The 20,351-nt window shown below is 38.4% G+C and overlaps 2 protein-coding genes across 2 annotated transcripts in view; both read left to right on the top strand.

Annotated features, from left to right (window-relative positions):
• The window catches only part of LOC122086658 (lon protease homolog 2, peroxisomal-like), a 47,033-nt gene extending 37,404 nt beyond the window's left edge, over positions 1 to 9,629 (top strand). The window contains exons 16-17 of the mRNA XM_042655619.1: positions 6,853 to 6,954; positions 9,170 to 9,629. Of these exons, the coding sequence (XP_042511553.1) occupies positions 6,853 to 6,954; positions 9,170 to 9,253 (186 nt within the window). The 3' untranslated portion in view covers positions 9,254 to 9,629. The remainder of the gene's footprint in view (positions 1 to 6,852; positions 6,955 to 9,169) is intronic.
• Positions 9,630 to 12,207: 2,578 nt separating this feature from the next.
• On the top strand, positions 12,208 to 16,777 carry LOC122086147 (linoleate 9S-lipoxygenase A-like). The gene is made up of 9 exons (XM_042654864.1): positions 12,208 to 12,460; positions 12,562 to 12,857; positions 12,978 to 13,218; positions 13,405 to 13,761; positions 13,979 to 14,064; positions 14,524 to 14,613; positions 14,712 to 15,010; positions 15,166 to 15,429; positions 15,917 to 16,777. Exons 1-9 carry the CDS (start codon positions 12,271 to 12,273, stop codon positions 16,680 to 16,682), a joined length of 2,589 nt encoding a protein of 862 aa, XP_042510798.1. The 5' UTR covers positions 12,208 to 12,270; the 3' UTR covers positions 16,683 to 16,777.
• The last annotated feature ends 3,574 nt before the right edge of the window (positions 16,778 to 20,351 follow it).

Raw genomic sequence — 20,351 nt, 5'->3', positions numbered from 1 at the left:
AAAAAAAAAAAAAAAAATCTCTTTCCCCCTTGTATATTCTTTCCTCTTTGGTAATGAATTTATTTATTCGCCTAAAGAATTTATTTATTCACCCAAAAAACAAATTGTACACAACTGAGAATTCTTATCAATTATTTTGATGTCTTATGTCTTGGAGCATCAGACATTAATTACTATAATGATCATCAGCATGTGCGCCATCTGTACTATCTGATGGTTTCCGGAAATATTATGTGATGGTCCAATGCTTATTGTATTGTTCCTAAACCAAAATGCAGGCTTTTGCACAAAGTAATTACATACCTATGTTCATTTTTCTTCTAGAGCCACTGAAATGTCGAGACCTTCGAGCTACCCCTCTCGATGACCTGATTACTTTCCCTCTATGACCCATCCCCTTCTGGTGGATCCCACCACCGGAATCCCTTCCCCTTCCTCATCCACTCACCCTACCAGCCCCTCTCCTACCTCCCATTCTTCCTCCCCTCCATTGACCAAACCCTATAACTCCCCTTTCAGTTCCCCTTCGAGAGAAGGTTTCTCTCTTCATTTTGTTCCCCCCTCCATGGTCGATGACTTGAAGGTTGGTGTTTGTCTGTCTGGTCTGCTTGACTCTGAAATATCCAAATAGAAGCACTGCCTGATCGGCCATTTCCTTGGCAGCTGGCCTCCCTTTCTAAGCAACGAAGGTCAAAGGCTGTTTATAACTTTATATACTTATCTCCTTGACAATGGTCTTTTTATATTTAACTTTTCTGATGAGGTGGAAAAACGAATGCCCTTGAAGTTGGTCCTTGGCAGATTGGAAGGAAGCCAAGCTTTCTCCGCCAGTGGGGCCGATTCACTCAGCTTTGTAAGGTGGATCTCCAATCCATTCCCCTTTGGATTTCTCTCCCCAACCTCCCCTTACATTTTTGGTGTTAAGACAACGTTAATGTTATGGGCTTAATGATCAGACATCCTCTCTACTCTGATGAACGCACAAAAATGATGGACGCGATTGCATTTGCTCAAATATGTGTTAAGATTTCTACAGAAGACCCACCTCCTTCATCTATCACTATCATGGTGGGGAGGGTTACTCGTTCCAGTAGGCTATCTCCTATGAATGGTTGCCTCCCTAGTGTTCGATTTGTAAGGTCTTCGGTCATCACACAAAATTATGTACTCCCAATATCTCTATTGAAGATGAAGGCCCCAAAGTCACAGCCTCTCAAGCTCCTTTTGTCTCCTCTTCCAGGGTCAAAGTTGAATCCTCCGTCAGATCTCGCCTTGGATCCTCTAGGTTTCCTCAGTCTCGTCTGCCCCCTTTTTCATCCTTTTGCCACCCCAGTCGTGGCCGGAGGAGGTTTAGGCATCATCATAATGGAAGCCGCTCTATGAAGCCTCCCTTAGTTGCTTCTTGAGATCCGTCAGTCCCTGCTAAGGTCTTGTCCTTTGGTATGATGTAGTCTGATGACCCTCTGCTGGAGTCAACCGATTTGCAGTCCTTCAAAATCTCTTGAACTCTGAAATGGAAGATCTTGTAGCTTTGCCAACCTTAAAGACCTCACCTCTTGTCAATCGACTAGTCTGCCGCCCACCTACCACTTGCTTGATATCTTGCTCCTTTAGCCCCTATCCCTCCTCCCTCCATGCCTGACATTGTTTGCCTTCCTCTTTAATCCATCTTATTTTCCTCCTTTAATGTTGATGAAACTATTTTTCACCATCCTTGATGGAGGGCCATAAGGGAAAGGAAGAAATCCCTGAGAGAGCTTTGAGTTTTAGGGGTGGGAAAGGAGTCACACAGAAGGGTGGGGGAGGAAGGAGGGCACACAACCTAGTTTTGCACCATACCCGACACCAAAACACTTAATTCAATCCATTCTCAAATATCTCCAATTATTTGGGTTACATGCCTTTATATAGTAAACTGAAATTAAAACTTGCCTGATTAAAATCTAAAATTGAAATTGCAACTCCTACTTCCTAAATCTTAAGACTAATAGAATAGAAACACAATAAAACTAAATTGAAAATTTTTACTTGTTTAATAGCTATCCCCAAAATAATCCAAAATAAAAGATTACATATCTGCCAAATTAAATAACTCCATATTTTCTAAATAATCCTAAAATATCCTATCGATCCCAAAAATCTAATCGGACCTCGCTCGTTTTGATTGAGATTGCCCAAAGGGTCAACCCAGTCCAACCTCAATTTTGCATCACTTCTTCCCTCTATACTCCCCCCACCTTGGCTTTACCTCCTCTTTTACCCTACCTTTTACTTTAGTAGACCCCACCCCCTCCACTCTTGCCGCTTCGAGAATTAAACCTCCCAAACCAATTCACATCCCTTCTCATTCTCCAAACCGAACCTTCTCCAAAGCTAGTCATAACTCATCCCATCGTACCTCCTCCTGGTTCAACCATTATCCTCCTAAATCGACCATTGGGACCACTATTACCCATTCCCTTTCCTTGGACCCCCCTATGCGACGCCTGTTTCCTCTAACTCAGGTAGCTCGGATCCCTCTCTTAACCTGAATGGCCCTTCTCTCTCACTCAACTCTCTGTCTTGGTTATGTGCTTCTGGTTCCTCCTTGGACCTTTTGGCCGACAGTTCTGGTGCCACCATTCGACCAACCTCTTTACCTCCAACCATCGTTCAACACCTACTTCGATTTGTCGTCATTCCTCCAACAACCATCTTTGCCAATCTTTGCTCTCCGCCGACAAACTTAGCTAATAGGTCATCTGTGATTGATTTGCCATTGCTCCTCTCCAGTAACCGATCCATCGCTTCTCTCCATCAGCAACTAATCTGCAGCCTATCAGACTTTGGTTCTCTTAGATTCTATCTTTAGTGTCTATTCCTCAAATGGAACTTGAGTTGCCAACTTTTAGTGTCCTCTCCAACTTGGCCCCTTTGGCTTTTGCAGTCCTTTTAACTGGCCCTTGTTCCCTTGTGACTATCTTTGAAAGCCCTCAACATCAAGCTTTCGCTGCCATCTCTAGCTTTTCCTCCAATATTTCTCCTATTAAGAAATACAGACGGCGCAGTAGAAGATAGTGCATCGTTAGCAAGTCTGCATTCAGTTACTAGTGCTACATGCTCCCCTGAGCATCATTCGCCCATTCTTCTAGCTTCTCAATGATTTCTTGGACTATCTGGAACGCTTGAGGTCTCAACTCCTTTGGTCAAACATACTAAAATCCGATCCCGCATCAAGTCCACTTGCTTTGACCTTTGCCGCCTCCTTGAGATCTATGTCCTTGAGCACAATGCCCCCCGTATTGTCTCCATGATCGCCCCCTCCTGGTCGTTTAGCTCAAACTATGCCTCTAGCCCCAATGGTTGGATCTGGATTCTCTGAAATCCCGCCAAATTCTCCATCTCGGTATTATCCTCCTCCCACTAATACATCCATATCTTCGTTTTTTATTATAAAAATTGGGCTACTTACATATCTCTCCTTTGGGATGAACTTCACCCCTTGTTCCCTAGTCGGCTCCCTACCTTGGGTTATTGCAGGAGATTTTTATGTGGTTAGGTTTAGTCATGGAAAGAAAAGAGGTTCTTCCATTGATCTTGCCTTCGTAGAAGCTTTCAATGATTGTTTGGATGACATTGCTATGAATGATCTAAGGTGGTCTAGGACCAAGCTCTTTTGGCACAACCGTAGAAGTGGCCCCGATAGTCTCTTGTAGATTGGACAGAGTTCTGATCAATGAAGCCCGGCTTTCTTCCTTCCCCTCCTCTCATGTTTCTTTTGATCTCCCGGGCATCTCCGATCATTGCCCCATTTCTCTTCTCATCCAACCTTACATCTCCTTTCGGCCTAAACCATTCAAATTCTTTGACATGTCGAATCAGCATTAGGACTTCCTTCCCTTAGTCAAAACGGCTTGGGCCTTGCTAGTTCAAGCATCCCCCCCCCCCCTCGTTGCCTTTGCTAGGAAGCTTAAAAATGTTAAATTTGGCCTCAAAATCTGGAACTCAAATTCCTTTCGCAACATCTCCTCCAATCTCTATTTCTAGAGATAGCCTTGCCTCCATTCAGGCTAGCCTTCAACTTGATGTTCACAATCTTTCCCTGGCTGAAGAGGAAAAGATTATTTCTTCTAAGCTTTTTTCTTGATTGCTCAAGAGGAAAGCTTCATTCGTCAAATGGCTTGAGCTTAGTGATTCCAACTCGGCATACTTTTATCGCTCGCTTAAAGCTTGATCCAACTCTAACTCCATCCTCAACCTTATTGCTAGGGATGGATCCCTCTTCTCTCTCCTGATAACATTAAATCGGAGGCTGTTGCCTGCTTTCAAGACGTCTTCGACGCTTCTTCTTCACACACCCCTCTCCCTTCCCCTCCCTTCATCTCAATAAATTCGTTCCCAGCCATCTCTTGCCCTCCCTCAAGGCTATCCTTTCAAATGATGAAATTTTATTGGCTGTCCACTCTTTTAAACCCAGCAAAGCCCCTGGTCTTGATGGCTTCAGTATGGGTTTTTTCTCTTCCTGTTGAGAAGTTATTCAAGGTGATCTCATCAAGGCTATTTGTAGCTTCTTTGACCCTGATTAGATCAAAAGAGTGAACCATACCTTCCTTTGCCTGATTCCTAAAAAAGAGGGTGCCTCTATGTCCGATTTCAGGCCAGTTTCCCTTTATAATCTTCTTTACAAATTAATTGTTAAATTCCTGTCCAATCGACTGCAGACAGTCATTGACTCCTTGGTTAGACCTAATCAACTAGCTTTCATTGCCTAGAAGAGTATCTCTGATAACATCCTTCTCTATCATGAAAATTGTCAGAGGTTTCGATATGAAATCCCACTCCCTTGCGGCCCTTCTTAAGTTAGGGGTTTATTTCTGAGGTCCTGCTCCAGTGTCCTTCCCTCCAGCCTTTGTGTATTGGATTCTTTCTTGCGTTTCTTCCTCACAATTCTCTATTCTGGTCAATAGTAGTCCTGTAGGATTTTCTTTCTCCTCTACGCAGATGCCCCCTTTCCTTTACTCTCTTTCCCTTGAGGTCCTCTCTAGATCCATCCAATCCAGTATTGACCTCCACCTTATCTCTCCCCTTCCTAATTGTAAGGCCCTCAATATCACTCATCTCGCTTTTGCCTATGATCTCAAGATTTTATCTAGAGCGGATCCTTCCTCTATTGAGTCTATCACTTGCGCCTCTCCCAATCCCTATCTGGTTTATGCATTAACCTCCTTAAATCTCAGTTTCCTTGCTGGTGTTTCCAATGCTTCTTCAGCTTGCTTGCTTTCTTCAGTTTTGACCAACTTCTCTCTGGGATCTCTCCCGGTCAAATATCTGGGTCTCCTCATCTCTTCTAGACTTTCTAGACATCATTGCACCCCATCCTTGACCTTAAGGAAAAAAGACTTCAGCTATGAAAATGCAGTCTCCTTTCCTATGCTGGATGTTTTGTGCTTGTCAAATATGTTCTCCAATCTTGTTATCTATTTTAGTCTGGCATCTATGCTCTTCCCCAGTCCACCATCAAGGTTGCGGAGTCCCTCATTTGCACCTTTCCTTAGAAAGGGGTTGACTTTGCCAATCACCCTCTCAAATGGTCTTCCGTTTGTCTTCCCAAAGCCGAAGGAGGTTTGGGTCTCCACAGAATTAAAGATGTCAACTTTGTTAGCATTCTCAAGCTCATTTGGAAAATTGCCTCCAAACACAACATCATCTAGGTTTCTTGGGTTTACTCCTTTCTCCTCTGCAAGGATTCCATTTGGTTTGTATTCTCCTCTTCAGATGCTTCCAGGGTTTGGAGAAATATCCTTCATGCTATACCCTTTGCTCTTCATGCCATCTCCATATCCATTGGGAATGATTCCTCCATCTCCTTCTGGCTTGATCCTTGGCTTCCTGTAGGTATCCTTTCCTTCTTGGTTAGTGCTAGATGCATTTATTCTTCAGGTATTCCCAGAGATGCCAAGGTTTCCTCCATCATCTCTAATGGTGTGTGGTCCCCCCTTTATCTGATTTTTGGTCTTCCCTACGCCCTTTCGCCTTAGTCATCGAGGGAGAATGGATAGTTTGTTGGTCCCCGTCGTCCTCCGGGCCTCTTTAGCTCCTCCTCTGCTTGGGATTTGATTATAGCTAGAGTCACCTTAGTTCCTTGGTGGAAACTTTTTGGTTCAAAGGTCATATTCCCCGCCACTTCTTTACCGCTTGGTGTGCGCTATCCGATTGCCTCCCCACCTAGTCTTTCCTAATCTATAGACACATCCAGGTGCCACCTGCCTGCTGCCTCTGTTGGAATGGTATTGAAGATGCCAATCATCTCTTCCTCTCCTGCCCCTTGGCCTCTTTTGTTTGGAAGGGTGTTCTTTCATATTGCTGGCCTTATAAAAGGACTGTCCCCCCCCCCCCCCCCAAGAGAGTAGATTTGGGTTGACATGACATTCGCAGGTATTTGTGACACCACCGGTAAGCTTGGTTTTTGCGCCTCCATCAATCACTTTTGGTTGGAATGAAACCTCCGTAGATGGAAGTCCAACTCTAGATCCTTTGATATGATTTGGACATCCATCTTTTTTTATGGTAGTTCTAAGCTAGCTGCTCTCCCCTCCCGCCTGGTAAGAGATTTCTCAAGGAACATTCTTATTGTTGTCTCCTGGGGTTTGCCCATCTCCTTTTTGGCCCCCCTTGATTGCTTCGGCTGTGTAACTTTCGCTTAGTCCCTCCCCCCCACCTTTTTTTTTTCCCCTTTGTATATTCTTCTTCTTGGTTATATATTATTTATTCACCCAAAAAAATTATATCCCTACATTCTGGTTATTGGATTTGATGTGTATTATTGCAATGATGGAAATAGAGTTTCTGATTTTTGTTTATTTGCATGTTCAGATATTGGCTGCGCATCGTTATGGTATCAAACGGGTTATCCTCCCGGAGAGGAACTTAAAGGACTTGGTTGAAGTGCCATCAGCTGTTCGTAACTGCATGGAGGTACTTTTGTTTCTTTTGAATGGTTTTGGCATTTCTTACATTCAAAGTCACCTGTATTTAATTCAAGATCTAACTGCATTTCTTTTTCTGTTTCGGATACTTTTTTTGAATTGTGCATGAATTGCAATAAGTTTATCTTACCCTTTTAATCTCATACATGGAAAATGCATGTTATAAATGCCAGTCTGTTTGAACAAATTCCAGTTGCAACGTAATTTTTTGCACCATTTGTTTCATTATTTCATTGTTTGTCTGAAATCATGGTTTGAGATTTCGTCAAAATTCGACCAAAATCTGATACATTTCCGTTGGCCATTATGTTGGTCAAATGGTTATATTTTTGTCCAAAACTTCAGGGAAACAATGAAATAATTAAACAACCCTACAAAATTGTAGATTGGCTTCGGACTCTACAAGAATCTCTTAAAGTCCATCACAAATAACCCTGTATGTGAAATTTTGAAATTTGGCCAAATGATGCTTGAAATCTACCCAAATGTTGAAGTGGTTGCTCCACAGTTGACCCACCAAGTCTTGGTTCAGTAGAAGTACGAGGCACTTGGCTAAAAAATTGAAGTTTTCTAGTAGTTATGGGGTTCTCAGACGGAAAAGGGTGATCTCAAAATTTTTCCAAAATGAGTCAAAATTACTGAAATTTTGGTTGAAATGCTGAAATTTTAATATGGTATTCCTGTAGAGTTTACCCCTATTTTGTTTTGAGGCTTCTCGAAACCAAAATATTTTGCAAAATTTCTGTCATTTTGGCAGAAACTTCTAACCATGTCTGAAATAGTACTACATTCAATGTATTTTATCAATTTTAGGTTCCCATAGATGTTACCTGCATATGCCCCCCGTCCCATAGATTTCTCCATCTGAGTTGTTACATTTGGTGGTATGAAGCCTTGGTGATGAGATCTCAGGGTTGAAAAACCTAGTTGGGTTCACTATGGGCCCACCCAAGCTTTTAATATGTCAATAACAAGTGATAATGGCAGTTCTGTAAATAAACTGAAGATTTCAAAGGAGGGTGGCAATATGGTAATTGAATAGAATCTGTGGGAAATTTGGTAGATGATATGGATAAGGATATTAGAGGAATTTCCAACTAATGAAGGGGGCAATCTTGGAATGAAGTTAATTAAAGACAGTAGAAATAAGAAGGATGGGGGGGGGGGGGGTGGTTAATTCAAGGAAAGTGTGGGTAAAGAAATAGAGATCATGGGAGAGGAGGGTGGCTGTCTTCTACCTCTAGACGCTAGCAAGAGGTGGAACTCCCTCCTTTATACCCCACTCTGTAACTTTGGAAGTATGATCCTACTTCAGAATCCTCTGTAGATCAACTGATGGCAATCTCAATCAATAAGCCAGGGGCAAGGTCAGGACTGCTGAAGCCTAACTGGGCGGAACTCGTAGAGTCGGTCCAGAAAAGAGCATAATTTCTCAGCACTGGGAGACTGCTGGGCTCAAGTTCTGTAGGTTAAGTTGCCCTAGGGAGAGGGTTTAGAATCCTGAGTTTGTGGCGGGAGGGACAAATCAAATGGGATAGCAAGTTCTCTCTTGTTGAATCATTCTATCGTCAGAACAGGGATTAACTGGTAAGGGGAAATAAGGAAAAGCAACAAGAGGAAGAAAGAAGGAAGAAGAAGGAATAGGGAGGAGAATGTCTAAGGAAGGGAAAAGAAAGAATAAGAAAGAGGGAGAGAGCCAAGCTGCCCTAAGCCATGCAGTTTTCACTAAAACATCTCGATTCATCTTCAAATCTCCAATCTTTGGTAGGAACAAGCTATAAATAAGAAAAGACTGCTCAAAATTAGACACTCCTGACTAGGAAACTAAGAACTCAAATTGGGAAACCAATTATCCTACGTAGCTAAACTTCTGAGAAATAAAAAGATTACATATCATCTTAAAGAAAATAAATATCTAGTTATCCTATTAGAACCCAAATCCCAATTCAGGCCTGATTCTCCGGGACTCTCAAACAGGTATAGCGTGCCCTTGGAAATGCTCCTGCATCATTTGGATTCTCATTGAAGGATTCATGTATCAACTTACAGGCTTTTTATTTTTTTTTATTTTTTTTTTATTTTTTGAAAAGCATCTTGATAACAATCTGATAAACGTAGTGGCCTTAGTAGGGCTCTCCTTTGATTTATTCGACTGTTCTATAATGCAACCTTGAGATACTTATTTTCACTTGTATTCTTAACAGATAGTGTTGGTGAAGCGGGTGGAAGATGTGTTGGAACAGGCATTTGAGGGAGGTTGCCCTTGGAAACAGCGTGCAAAATTATGACAGCCCCTGGGTCTAATTATTAATTAACATATCTTTGATCAAGATGGAATTTTCTGGCTGTCGGTGGCTCCACCAGCATGTGGAGCAATCTACTCGTAAACCCCATCCATTGACAGGAACTCCCACTATTGATCATAGGTCGGGAAAACATGTACTGAGAAAATTCATTCTGGGCACAGAAGGATCTCTGTCATCCGTGTTTTGCTGCAGTCTTCAGTCGACATCATCAATTTATATAATAAGAGTTCTGCAAAGTTCCTGAGTCCTGATTTGTATTTTAGATAGGGCAGTGACAGTCCCTGATACAGTCACATCCGGTATGCTGATTATGTATAAATTGTTATTTATTCAAGCAATGAATTTAATTATTGTGTAACTCAGATGTTGACCATTGTTCTCTCTCTTTTGGGGTCTTTTATTTTTTTATTTTTCATACACATGGTCAGGATTGGGGTTGGGTATTTTAGTGAGAATCTATTTATAAAAGAGGAAGCAGCAAAGGGCTGTTAAATAATACAAGGTCCGGCAGCAAGCTACAGTAAGGCAGGAAACTTAACAAATATGATATTTCCAGTCTCTTATAAAGAAAAGACAATTGTTTACATACTGAAGCCACTCTAGCTGCTATTTTTTGTATCAAGGAATGTGAGGAAACTGCTCTCAGGTTTAAGTTGGGCTGGCTCTTAGAGCTATGCAACAGAAGTTGGTCTTTTGCTTTTGGGAGGCTGTGGTGGTATCCTCTCTCTTTTGTTAGTGTTTTTATGTTTTTGTTTTTTCTCATTAAAAAAAAAAGAGTTCTTAAAACACCTTTTTTCTTGGGCAAGGGAACGTTACCTGCTGGTGCGGGTACCCACCAGCGTGCGACCAATGGGAGGGCTGGCATGAGCATCTTCAATGTAGGGGTATCATGGTCTTTTTGCACCTTGTCTAAGTATGTACATATGCTGGTGGGGATTTTTTTTAAGAAGACACTCAAAACTAATGGCAACTAGTTTCTTCCCTCTCCTTCTCAGCGATTAACCATTTCTTTTCCCCATCTAACTGAAAGCCCTAGGGGGATTGGTAAGATATTCAAAACTAAAATTTACAGTAGATGGCAGATCGAGTTAATGGCAAAGAGGAGGGAAGGTGGGGATCTCCCGTCCTGTTTGCATCTCTTTCTTTTAATTTACTATTTTTTCTTCTTGGAAACGAAAGGTAGGAGTAGGTGTTTGCTCTTTTTTCTTTTTTTTTCAAAGGTTAAGAGATCCTCACCAAAATTTATTCTGCTACCTTGTTGAGGTGCTAAACTCTAGGTCTTTTTCTAGATGGTCTTGATGAGAAGGGATTCTTCTCTTCCGCCCAGAACTAGACTCTGGTTGTGACGAGCCTGGTTCTCATTTTTTGTCAGAAGAGGTTTCCTCTGTTTCCGAATCCGAATGTGTGTGGTCTGGAGTCTGGACTCTGAATTCATTTGTATGTTGTCTTAATTGCTGTCCGGATCATCACTGAACACCGTGTATTGCTGACCTTGAAATACGGATTGATGTTCTGTATAGAAGGTTTGCATCATTTCTAGCAATTTAGATTGTTCAATTGGATTAGACTATTTTTATATCTAGTTTTACAATGATCCAATATTTCCTTATAGTAAGGATAATCCGATTCGTGAGAAGGGGTCTAACTTGAGTCAGAAACCATAGAAATATATAAGAAATTGGATATAGAAGGATAAGGTGGTTCCTTATTCGACCGGATTTTCATTTTTTCTATCTTTTCTTTAGTTGATTAAAAGAGAAAAAGGAAAAATCCATTAAACTATTCTAAGTACTACTAATAGAACTTAGGGTAGCTTTTGCATGATAGGTATGAACATATTTATCTTAAAGTTGTGATGTATAAGGAAAGATATTTGGATTCTTCACAATCTGTAAAATTGGTGCCTAAAACCTTCCCTTTCTTACAGATCTGCAGCACAATGCTCACAAACGACTACTTTGTCTAAAGAACAGAAAGTAGATGCAAAAGAGATATATGGACTTTGTTTTACAAATGGAAAAGAAGACCACAATGAGAAAATCAATCTTGTGTAAAACTGTAGCTACATTGATTATTACATCATCATGTGCGTCATGGCTTATGTCATTTTCAGGATTCTCCTTGGTTTATCTAGTTTGAATAAGAGGTTAACCGTATTTGGTTCAAGTCCGATTTTGACCTAGTTACGTCTACAATTTAATTATCCGCATAACTTAGGGTATGATGGAAATTGAGGTTTTATCATTTTTTCATCATATTATCAATATTGTGCTGAATTACAGAATCATAACTGTCTGTGGAAATATGGTCACCGAGATTGATTGAATCAGTATCCATGTCTTCCTGTATTGCAATTGTATGCTCAACCTCCATAAGTAATTCCGTTGGTCCATCCAATGTTAATACTTGTTGGATAGTGTCTAGAAATTGATAGGATTCAACTTCTTGTTGAGGACTTAACATATATTCAGCATCAAGATTAGTACAGAATAATTTTTTTTCCATCAATTACTTTGGTAATATAATGAAAGAGAATTTCTTGAGTTTTTCTTCGTGATTGTAATAAAGCATCAATCTGCTATAAAAAAAGAGAATAAGTGGATTTCATGGGTAAATCAGATACTATACGAGAACCATTCTTATACATGGACCTGATCCAAGTTCTGCCTTTCAGTCTTCCTTCACTGTCTCACAATATTGCTATAGCATATCAGCCCAAGAGAAATTAGTGGGTCAACTCAGTACCAATTCCAAATGGCCTGCAAGCATTGGAATCAGATGCACAACCAGAGCTCAAGCAAAGCATACTTCTTTCCTTCTCCATTACTTTATCTAAAATCTGGAAATCCATTTTCCTTCATATTCAAGCATTCTTTAGTAGCCCAGATTCTCCACGTAGAACCAAACACTCAAACCTATATAAAAGATCTCTTCTAGTAATAGATAGGGAAGGATATTAACCCAGAAACTAATCATTAGCTTATGTTGGTAGCAAGAAAATGGATCATGGGTGGTATTCCAACCTTCCCGAATGGCTGAGCTCTTGCCCCCTTTATAAGTGCACCAATCTGCAGGAAACTAATTTGCATGTTATCAGGGGAACTGTGGTCATTCGCCGGACCCTTGGCCAGCGAGGTCCCGGAAATTCAGCTTCAATCCATCTCTACAGTAGCACCTCAATTGATCCTTGTAAGTTTACATTTTGACTAATTTAGAAATTAATGCCTAATTTGTTATATTAATAAGGAAGACTCAATTAATTAATATATGTCTTGATTCATTATTAAAAGCCAATGGGAAAGCTAGGTTGAGTGAGAAAGCAAATTTGAGACATGGCAGGAAAGGCAAACACAATGGGGAGAACAGCATAATATACAGGATTAAGTTCCAAGTCGATCCAGAATTTGGAGTACCTGGGGCTTTCATCACCAAAAACCATAACAATCACGAGTTCTTCCTTATCTCTGCAACTCTTGAGTTGCTCCATCATCATGTTGCTCAAAATCGAAAATTTCATTTCGATTGCAACTCTTGGGTTTACCCATTTAGTAAGACACACTGCGGCCGCATCTTCTTCTCTAATGCTGTATGTCATCTCCTCATATCCTTCTCTTCTTCCTGCCTTTTTCCTTTATTTATTTATTTATTTATTATTATTATTATTAATTTTAATTGTGCGTGTAACTCATAAGTGTACGTATGTTAGTGTTATCTTCCAAATCTTACACCAGAAGCTATAAGACCATTGAGGGAAGAAGAACTTATTAGCTTGAGGGGGAATGGAAGTGGTGAAAGAAAAGAATGGGATCGAGTTTATGATTATGATTACTATAATGATCTCGGAAGTCCAGATAAAGGCCTTGAACATGTACGACCAGTCCTCGGTGGATCAGAAAAGTACCCATATCCTCGGCGAGGAAGAACAGGGCGCCCTCCTACCCAGGAAGGTACTTACGTATATAATAATCTTCAAGTAATGTTTTCACCATATGTGGAGCATACATTCATTGTATAGGTATGGGCTAGTGAATAGGTGTTGACCGATGAATCTTTAGTCTTGGTGGAATTAATATATAAGCCAATTTTACTAACTAGATTATTATGTCTTGATTCTTTTGTGTATGTGTACGTAGATCCTTCAACCGAAAGTAGGCCGGAAATGATAAAACTAGACATCTATGTTCCTCCAGACGAGCGATTCAGCACTCAGAAAATGTCAGAGTTCATATCGAATTCAATTGAAGCAATCATACATTTCTTAATGCCTGAGGCCAAAGCTTTGTTTAAGAATGAATCCAGCAGTTTCGACTCATTCGAGGAGATACATGATCTGTATGATGATAACAACAACAACAACCCAAATAAGGTGCTAGAAGGGTGGGTAATAGAGAAATTGAAGAAATTAGTTCCACAGGAGCTCTTAAGAGAGATGAATAATATTGGAAGCAAACATCATCAAGTCAAATTTCCACTTCCTCAAATTATAGCAAGTAAGGAAATATATTTATTCTTATCCTCTATAATATTGGAAGATCATTTTAGTATTTAAAAGTCATTCTATTTTAGCTAATTTTTTTTTTTAATAAATAATTGGGAAATGGGAAGCACCATATTAGATTTGGCATCACTTTTTTGCCTCCCTCTATTACTTTTTTTTTTTTTTTTTATAAAGAATGTTATTAATCCTATTTTCTTGATCTTATTTAGAAAATGAGATGGCTTGGAAGGATGATGAAGAATTCGGACACGAAATGCTTGCAGGGGTTAATGCATCCATAATCAAATGTTTAAGGGTAATTCTCAAACCAATAAAGTGTGTTTGGTAGTCATCCAAGAAAACGTTTCTGACGTTTCTCTATTCAATAGGAACAAAAAAAAGGAATAAAGTATTTGGTGTCAACTTGGTGTTTTTCGAATTTTTTGGAACGAAAAGGAAAAAAAAAATGCTAGAAACGCAAAATGATAGAATGATGAAACCTTATTCTATCATTTCAATTTCGTTCAAAATACAAAAAAAGTGAACTAAGGTAATCGTTCCTGAAACAGGTTCACCGAACACCATTTTTTTTGTTTTAAAATGGTATCTTGACAAAGAAACTGAAAATTCTGTTTTTGACACGAAACGTTGTTTTTGGAACTAAATGACTACCAAATGCAGCCCAAGGGTCTAATAAATTTTGAACGGTCATCATCTCTTGCAGAATCCACAAACTAAAAAGTTTTAGGAATTAATATTTTTGAATTCTTGGCAGAAATTTCCACCTCAAAGTAAAGATGGCTGGAAGAGTAACATAAATGCCGCACATTTGGAGGGAAATTTGGATGGTTTATATCTTGATGAGGTAATTTACACGTTGTCTCTAATTTTTTTTCTTATATAATTAAAAAGATGTGATTTATGAGAGATATTGGAGGGTTATTATTGGATTTTCAATTATAGGCAATGAGACAAGGAAGGATATTAATGTTGGATCACCATGACTACCTCCTCCCATTCCTAGAGAGGATAAACACACAAGAGGTTTGTGTGTATGCATCCCGGACCCTTCTATTCCAGAGGAATAATGCAACCCTAAAGCCAGTTGCAATCGAATTGAGCTTACCAAGCTTTGAAGAGGGCGAAGTAATCAGTCAAGTATTTCTACCGGCTACCACTGGCACCAAAGCATCATTGTGGCATCTTGCGAAGGCTCATGTTGTTGCTAATGATTTTGGTTACCATCAATTAATTAGCCATTGGTGAGTAATTAATGATGGAACATATATATATATATACATATATATATATATATATATATATTGGTCATATTCTATTTCTTGGTCTTTGATACTTTATATCGAGACCTTTTGTACCTCAACCATTTTTCTGAATAGAACTGCTTTATGACCACTAGGTTAAAGACACATGCAGTCGTTGAGCCCTTTATCATCGGAACTAGAAGACAGTTGAGTGTGATGCATCCGATTCACAAATTGCTTGATCCTCACTTCAAGGATACCATGCATATAAACGCCCTCGCTCGGAGCATTCTCATCAATGCCGGTGGAATTCTAGAGAAGACATTGTTCCCTGGAGAGGTATCAATGGAGTTGTCTTCAGCACTCTACAAAAATTGGAACTTTAGGGACCAATCTCTTCCTAATGATCTTCTCAAGAGGTACTTATAACTAACAGCTTTAATAAATTGAAAAAAAAAAATAATGCATTAAATGACTTCCAATTTTTGAAAAGTCTTTTTTATTCATGCATTAAATAACTTTTAGAAAATAAGATAAAAGATAAAAAAATAATAATTGTAACCAATGATTTAGTTATCGGTGTACCAATACCGATTCGGTAAGTTTTGTCCTTACTTTTTACAAAAAAAAAAAAATACATTTTTGTTACGATTTTACCTCTAAACTAATATTGATACCCGATCCAGATCGATCAAGTATCGGTATTGATCTCAGCCAATACTAATATGATACGGCCGATCTGATACCAATGCTTATAACCATGGTTACATCTTCTTATTTCACCACTTCATTGACAAAACATACATAGGCTAGGGCAAGAGAAAGATACCCTGCTGGCGCAGGTACACGCCAGCAATGGATATATGTACACAGGTCGGATCTAATGGATCCGAGAACTTCATTCAGGAATTTAGCGTTTGAGGATGAGGAAAGCCCCACAGGAGTGCAACTTCTTTTTGATGACTATCCTTATGGTGCTGATGGACTAGAGATTTGGAATGCCATCAAGATATGGGTTAGAGGCTATTGCTCAATATACTATATCACTGATGCTTCAGTCCTTTCTGACGAAGAAATCCAAGCATGGTGGTCAGAAATCCGAAACATTGGTCATGGTGACAAGCAGAATCAAAACTGGTGGTACAGAATGGATACAATTTCTGATTTAGTAGAGACTTTAACTACCCTTATATGGATTGCTTCAGCATTTCATGCCTCTGTGAACTTTGGGCAATATGATTATGCCGGCTATTCACCCAACAGACCGATGCTTTGCCGGAGATTTATTCCGATGGAGGGGACATTCGAATTCGCAGAGTTCCTGAAAGACCCAGAAAAGTACTATTTGAAGATGTTGCCCCAAAGATTTGAGATGACTCTAGGTTTGGCACTGATGGAGGTTCTCTCAAGGCACACGACTGAAGAAGTGTACTTGGGTCAGAGATCATTGGAATGGACAGACAATGAGGAGGTTCATAAGGAGTTCAAAAAATTTGCAGAGAATCTGAAAGAGGTAGAGAAAAGAATCAATGAAAGGAATAGAAATCCCAACCTTAAAAACAGGTACGGACCTGCAAAGATTCCATACACACTGTTATACCCTGACACATCCAATGTGAGTTCCAAAGGTGGAATTACAGGGAAGGGAATTCCTAATAGTGTATCAATTTAGTAGTAATTGGGTCCTAAAAATAAGTTCTCATTTGTGTTTCTTAATCTGTATCTATTGGGTGATTATAAAAGGAATGAGATTGATTGTTGCATAAATATATATATATATATATATTGTGATTGATTTATTGTTTTTAAACAGAAAGGTATGGTTAACTGAATTAGTTCTGTAAATGGATTATTTGGACACACACAGATACAGAGGTCGAGTATTGAGATGGGATATTAATGCCAGCTTGAGTTTTTTTCTCTTTTGCTTCTTCTTTGAATATACAAGTAAATGGAATTGAATAATACAAGTTTTATTAACAAGATTCAGTTGTGTGTGTGTGTGTGTGTGTGTGTGTGGTAAATTTAGGCAAATTCCTTCTTGATCCAACAGAGCCTTTTGTGGATGAAAACAGTTGACGATCATATGTAAGAGGTTCCATCCTTTTGATCTTATCATTCTCGGATCTAATCCTCCACCTTAGATGTTGTAATTGTTGGTGATAACGTGCCTATTAAGATATTAAGGTGGGCCACCATGTTGACTAAGTTTGAATGTGAAAGTTTTAAATTTAAAATTTAAACTTTCATGTGTAAAATTGCAGGGATTTGATCCTTACCCAATTTTAAGTGGTTACGTACACCTAGGTTCCATTTGATGACGTTTCTGCCGTTTGTGTTTCAAGAAATGGCAGAAATATAAATTTTTGTTTCTAGAAGCAGAAACGGAATTGAAGCTGTTTGATCAGTCATGTTTCTCAAAGTCGATAGTAACCAGCGAAAGAATGGCCACGAGTCGTTTCCAAAAATGGCGAAACAAGTTCTACTTGTTTTGCCTAGGTCGTTTCTTGAACCATAAATAGGTAGAAATTTCAATTTCTATTTTTGAAAACAAGTGAAACGAAATAGTTTTATCAAACGTTTTTTGTTCTGTTTCTTTCGTTTTTGGACCTATAAACGGTAGAAACGCGTTTCTTGAAACGTTATCAAACGGGTCTCCAGTCATTAGAGAGTTGGAACAGTTTGGTTTAGGATCCATCCCTCCCTATTAAGGAGATTAAAGGGAAAGTGACTCTCGTACAAGAAGAGAACACACTCTCTCTCCCTCTCTAAGAAATACCGAACTAAAAGAGAAATTTCTACTTCATCTTCTCTTTTGTGTTTCTTCTATTAAATCCAGATGATATCTGTGAGAATACAAAATCCAGGGGAAAAAACAAACAGATGATATCTGTGAGAATGGAACAAATCCCCAAAGGCCCTCCACAACTGCTACCACTCCACCTTTGTTTCCACCAACAATCTGCGTTTTCTTCTTAATTGGTGAAATGAAGAATAGTATTTGGAGATGCAAACTGCAATATAATACAGTAAAAAGAAAAATCGGAACACAATAAACTATGGGTAAAGGAAAAAAATCATTTCCATAAACAGTGATGAAAGCAAGGGTAGAATATGAATCTTGAAGATAGTACAGAATGAATAACTTGAAAATGTTGACTAGAACGGGCAGATACTTAACTAGAGATACCTACATTTTAGAAAAATCTGTATAAATGATGATATGCTATATTGAATAAAGGATAACATACTATTAACAGGAAAAGAGATGGTGCTTATGCCCTACTAGAAGAACCGGATGTGCCATTAATAGGCGACAATAAAATATTTTCTTGTATTAATCTTCCCACCGTACCCTTGGCAACCTCATCCTTAGCTTGAAGCTGTCTACATCGCAAGGTCATACTGAATTGAGCGTAATTTCAAGATTAAGCTATCATCGGCTTGATTCTCACCAATAATTACAAACTCTTCTCGTAAATCAGGAAAAATGCCTGCTTCTTCTACATGTTTAATTTTATGCATACATGTCTCTTGGACAGGTAGGTGTAGGATTTATTTCCTTATATGTCCCAATTGACCATTGATTAGGTTCCATTATGGAAACCCAATATTTGATTTTATTGCCAATTAGCTTGGATTCTATTAAGAATATCCACCATATTAGTTTGGTTGTAAATAAGAAAGATTTACTCTCTAATTGATTGGCCTACCTTAATGGTAGATGAGCATTGTGTTATTAAAGGAGATTAAGTACCTCCCTTGTATGGTTACATACTAATCTCTTCCATTAGAGAAGTGCATTGAGAAAAATACTAAGGGAAGAAACCTACCTCCATTGAAGAAGAAGAAGGTTGTTCATTTGTGCAAGGACGACATCAATGGCTGCGTCAAGCTCCACTTGAAACAACACGCCATCGACAGTGTGCGGTATGTCGTTTTCCCCTCTTGTATTGAAATGGTTCATAGTGTATTGACAAGAATCTTATTATGATTTAGGAATTATGATGTTATAAATTCCATCAATGGTATTAGAGCTTGGGTTTGCCAATAGGTTATGGATCATTTTAAAATTAAGATCAATCATGAAAATATTTTTTATTAGAATAATTTTGAATTATTTATTATTGGGTGAACACCATTAAAGAAGTTGAAATCAACTATGTCATAGGTTGAAATCAACCATTAAATAGGCAATACTATTCGGTTAAGATTCTATTTATATGATTTGGGTTGAGATTAGATGGGGACTTTCCTATCATAATGGATATTTGGTTAGATTTGAATTCTTTTAATAATATGAATATTGAGCTTTTCTTCTTTTATTTTATAGTAATAGACTGGGTTTTATTTCTTTTTTAAGTGAATCGGATATAGGCTTTAGCCCATGTAATGTTTTATTCAAATCAAAAGGACTTAAACCCATTATCGCAACCCATTAAGCTCAATAGCCCATTAAGGGGTTTATTTAATCCAAAATCAAATCATATTGAACCAAACCAAACCAAATCAATTTTTTGAACCAAAATTTGTTGGGACCAAATCTGTTTAGACCTAATTGAGTTGGTCGGCCCGAACCCTACCCGCCAACCCAAATTTTTGACCCATCTGATCGACTGGTGACCCTCCAATCAACTTTTTGGTGTTGATCGGAATATCTCGATGTGATTCTGTTTTGTTTAAAAAAAATGTATAAACTGAAATAGAAATTAGTCTATAAATCTGGTTGTTTTGATTTACATATATATTTCTGTTTCTATTTATTGAAACAATTTATAAATTTGTTTGTTTTGATTTATTTCTATTTATGTTTCTATTTATTGAAACAATTTTCTATTTCTGTTCTTGAATATAGTATTCTGTTTCTGTTTCTATTCTGGAACAGTTTTCTATCTGTCATAAAAAAAAAAAAAAAAACATATGTTTCTATTTATTTTGTGTTCTGTTTATGGTAATGTATGTTTTCTATTTCAGTTTTATGAAAACAAATATATTTATGTGATGGAACTTTAAGTAATGAGAAAACATATATTAGGGACATAAACTTAACCTTTTAGAGATGAAATTTTTTATATCACAAAATTATTAAATAACCGCTTCCGCTATAATTCTATACCTACTTTAAATTTGTCTTGATTCCATCTTCCCTTATGTTTTCTATTTTGGGAGAATTTTAAGATAACATGTTGATGACTCTAGCTGCACTAAAATTTGGGATAATTAAATTAATAGTTTAATAATGTCATAAATGATTAGATGTTGGGATTTTATGGATAAAACTAAGAAAACTAGTAATTCGATTACCGCCAAAGCGGATCAATCATAAAAACTTAAAGTGATT

This window comes from Macadamia integrifolia, chromosome 8, assembly GCF_013358625.1.
Source record: "Macadamia integrifolia cultivar HAES 741 chromosome 8, SCU_Mint_v3, whole genome shotgun sequence".
Lineage (NCBI taxonomy): Eukaryota > Viridiplantae > Streptophyta > Magnoliopsida > Proteales > Proteaceae > Macadamia > Macadamia integrifolia.
This window is presented reverse-complemented; position numbering and strand designations above follow the sequence as displayed.

What these genes read in the sequence shown, in the direction of transcription:
- LOC122086147 (XM_042654864.1), top strand. Translation starts at nt 12,271, where the DNA reads ATGGATCATGGGTGGTATTCCAACCTTCCCGAATGGCTGAGCTCTTGC. An exon ending in TAGCACCTCAATTGATCCTT is followed by an intron (nt 12,461 to 12,561) that starts GTAAGTTTACAT and finishes CATTATTAAAAG; the next exon opens with CCAATGGGAAAGCTAGGTTG. An exon ending in GCGCCCTCCTACCCAGGAAG is followed by an intron (nt 13,219 to 13,404) that starts GTACTTACGTAT and finishes ATGTGTACGTAG; the next exon opens with ATCCTTCAACCGAAAGTAGG.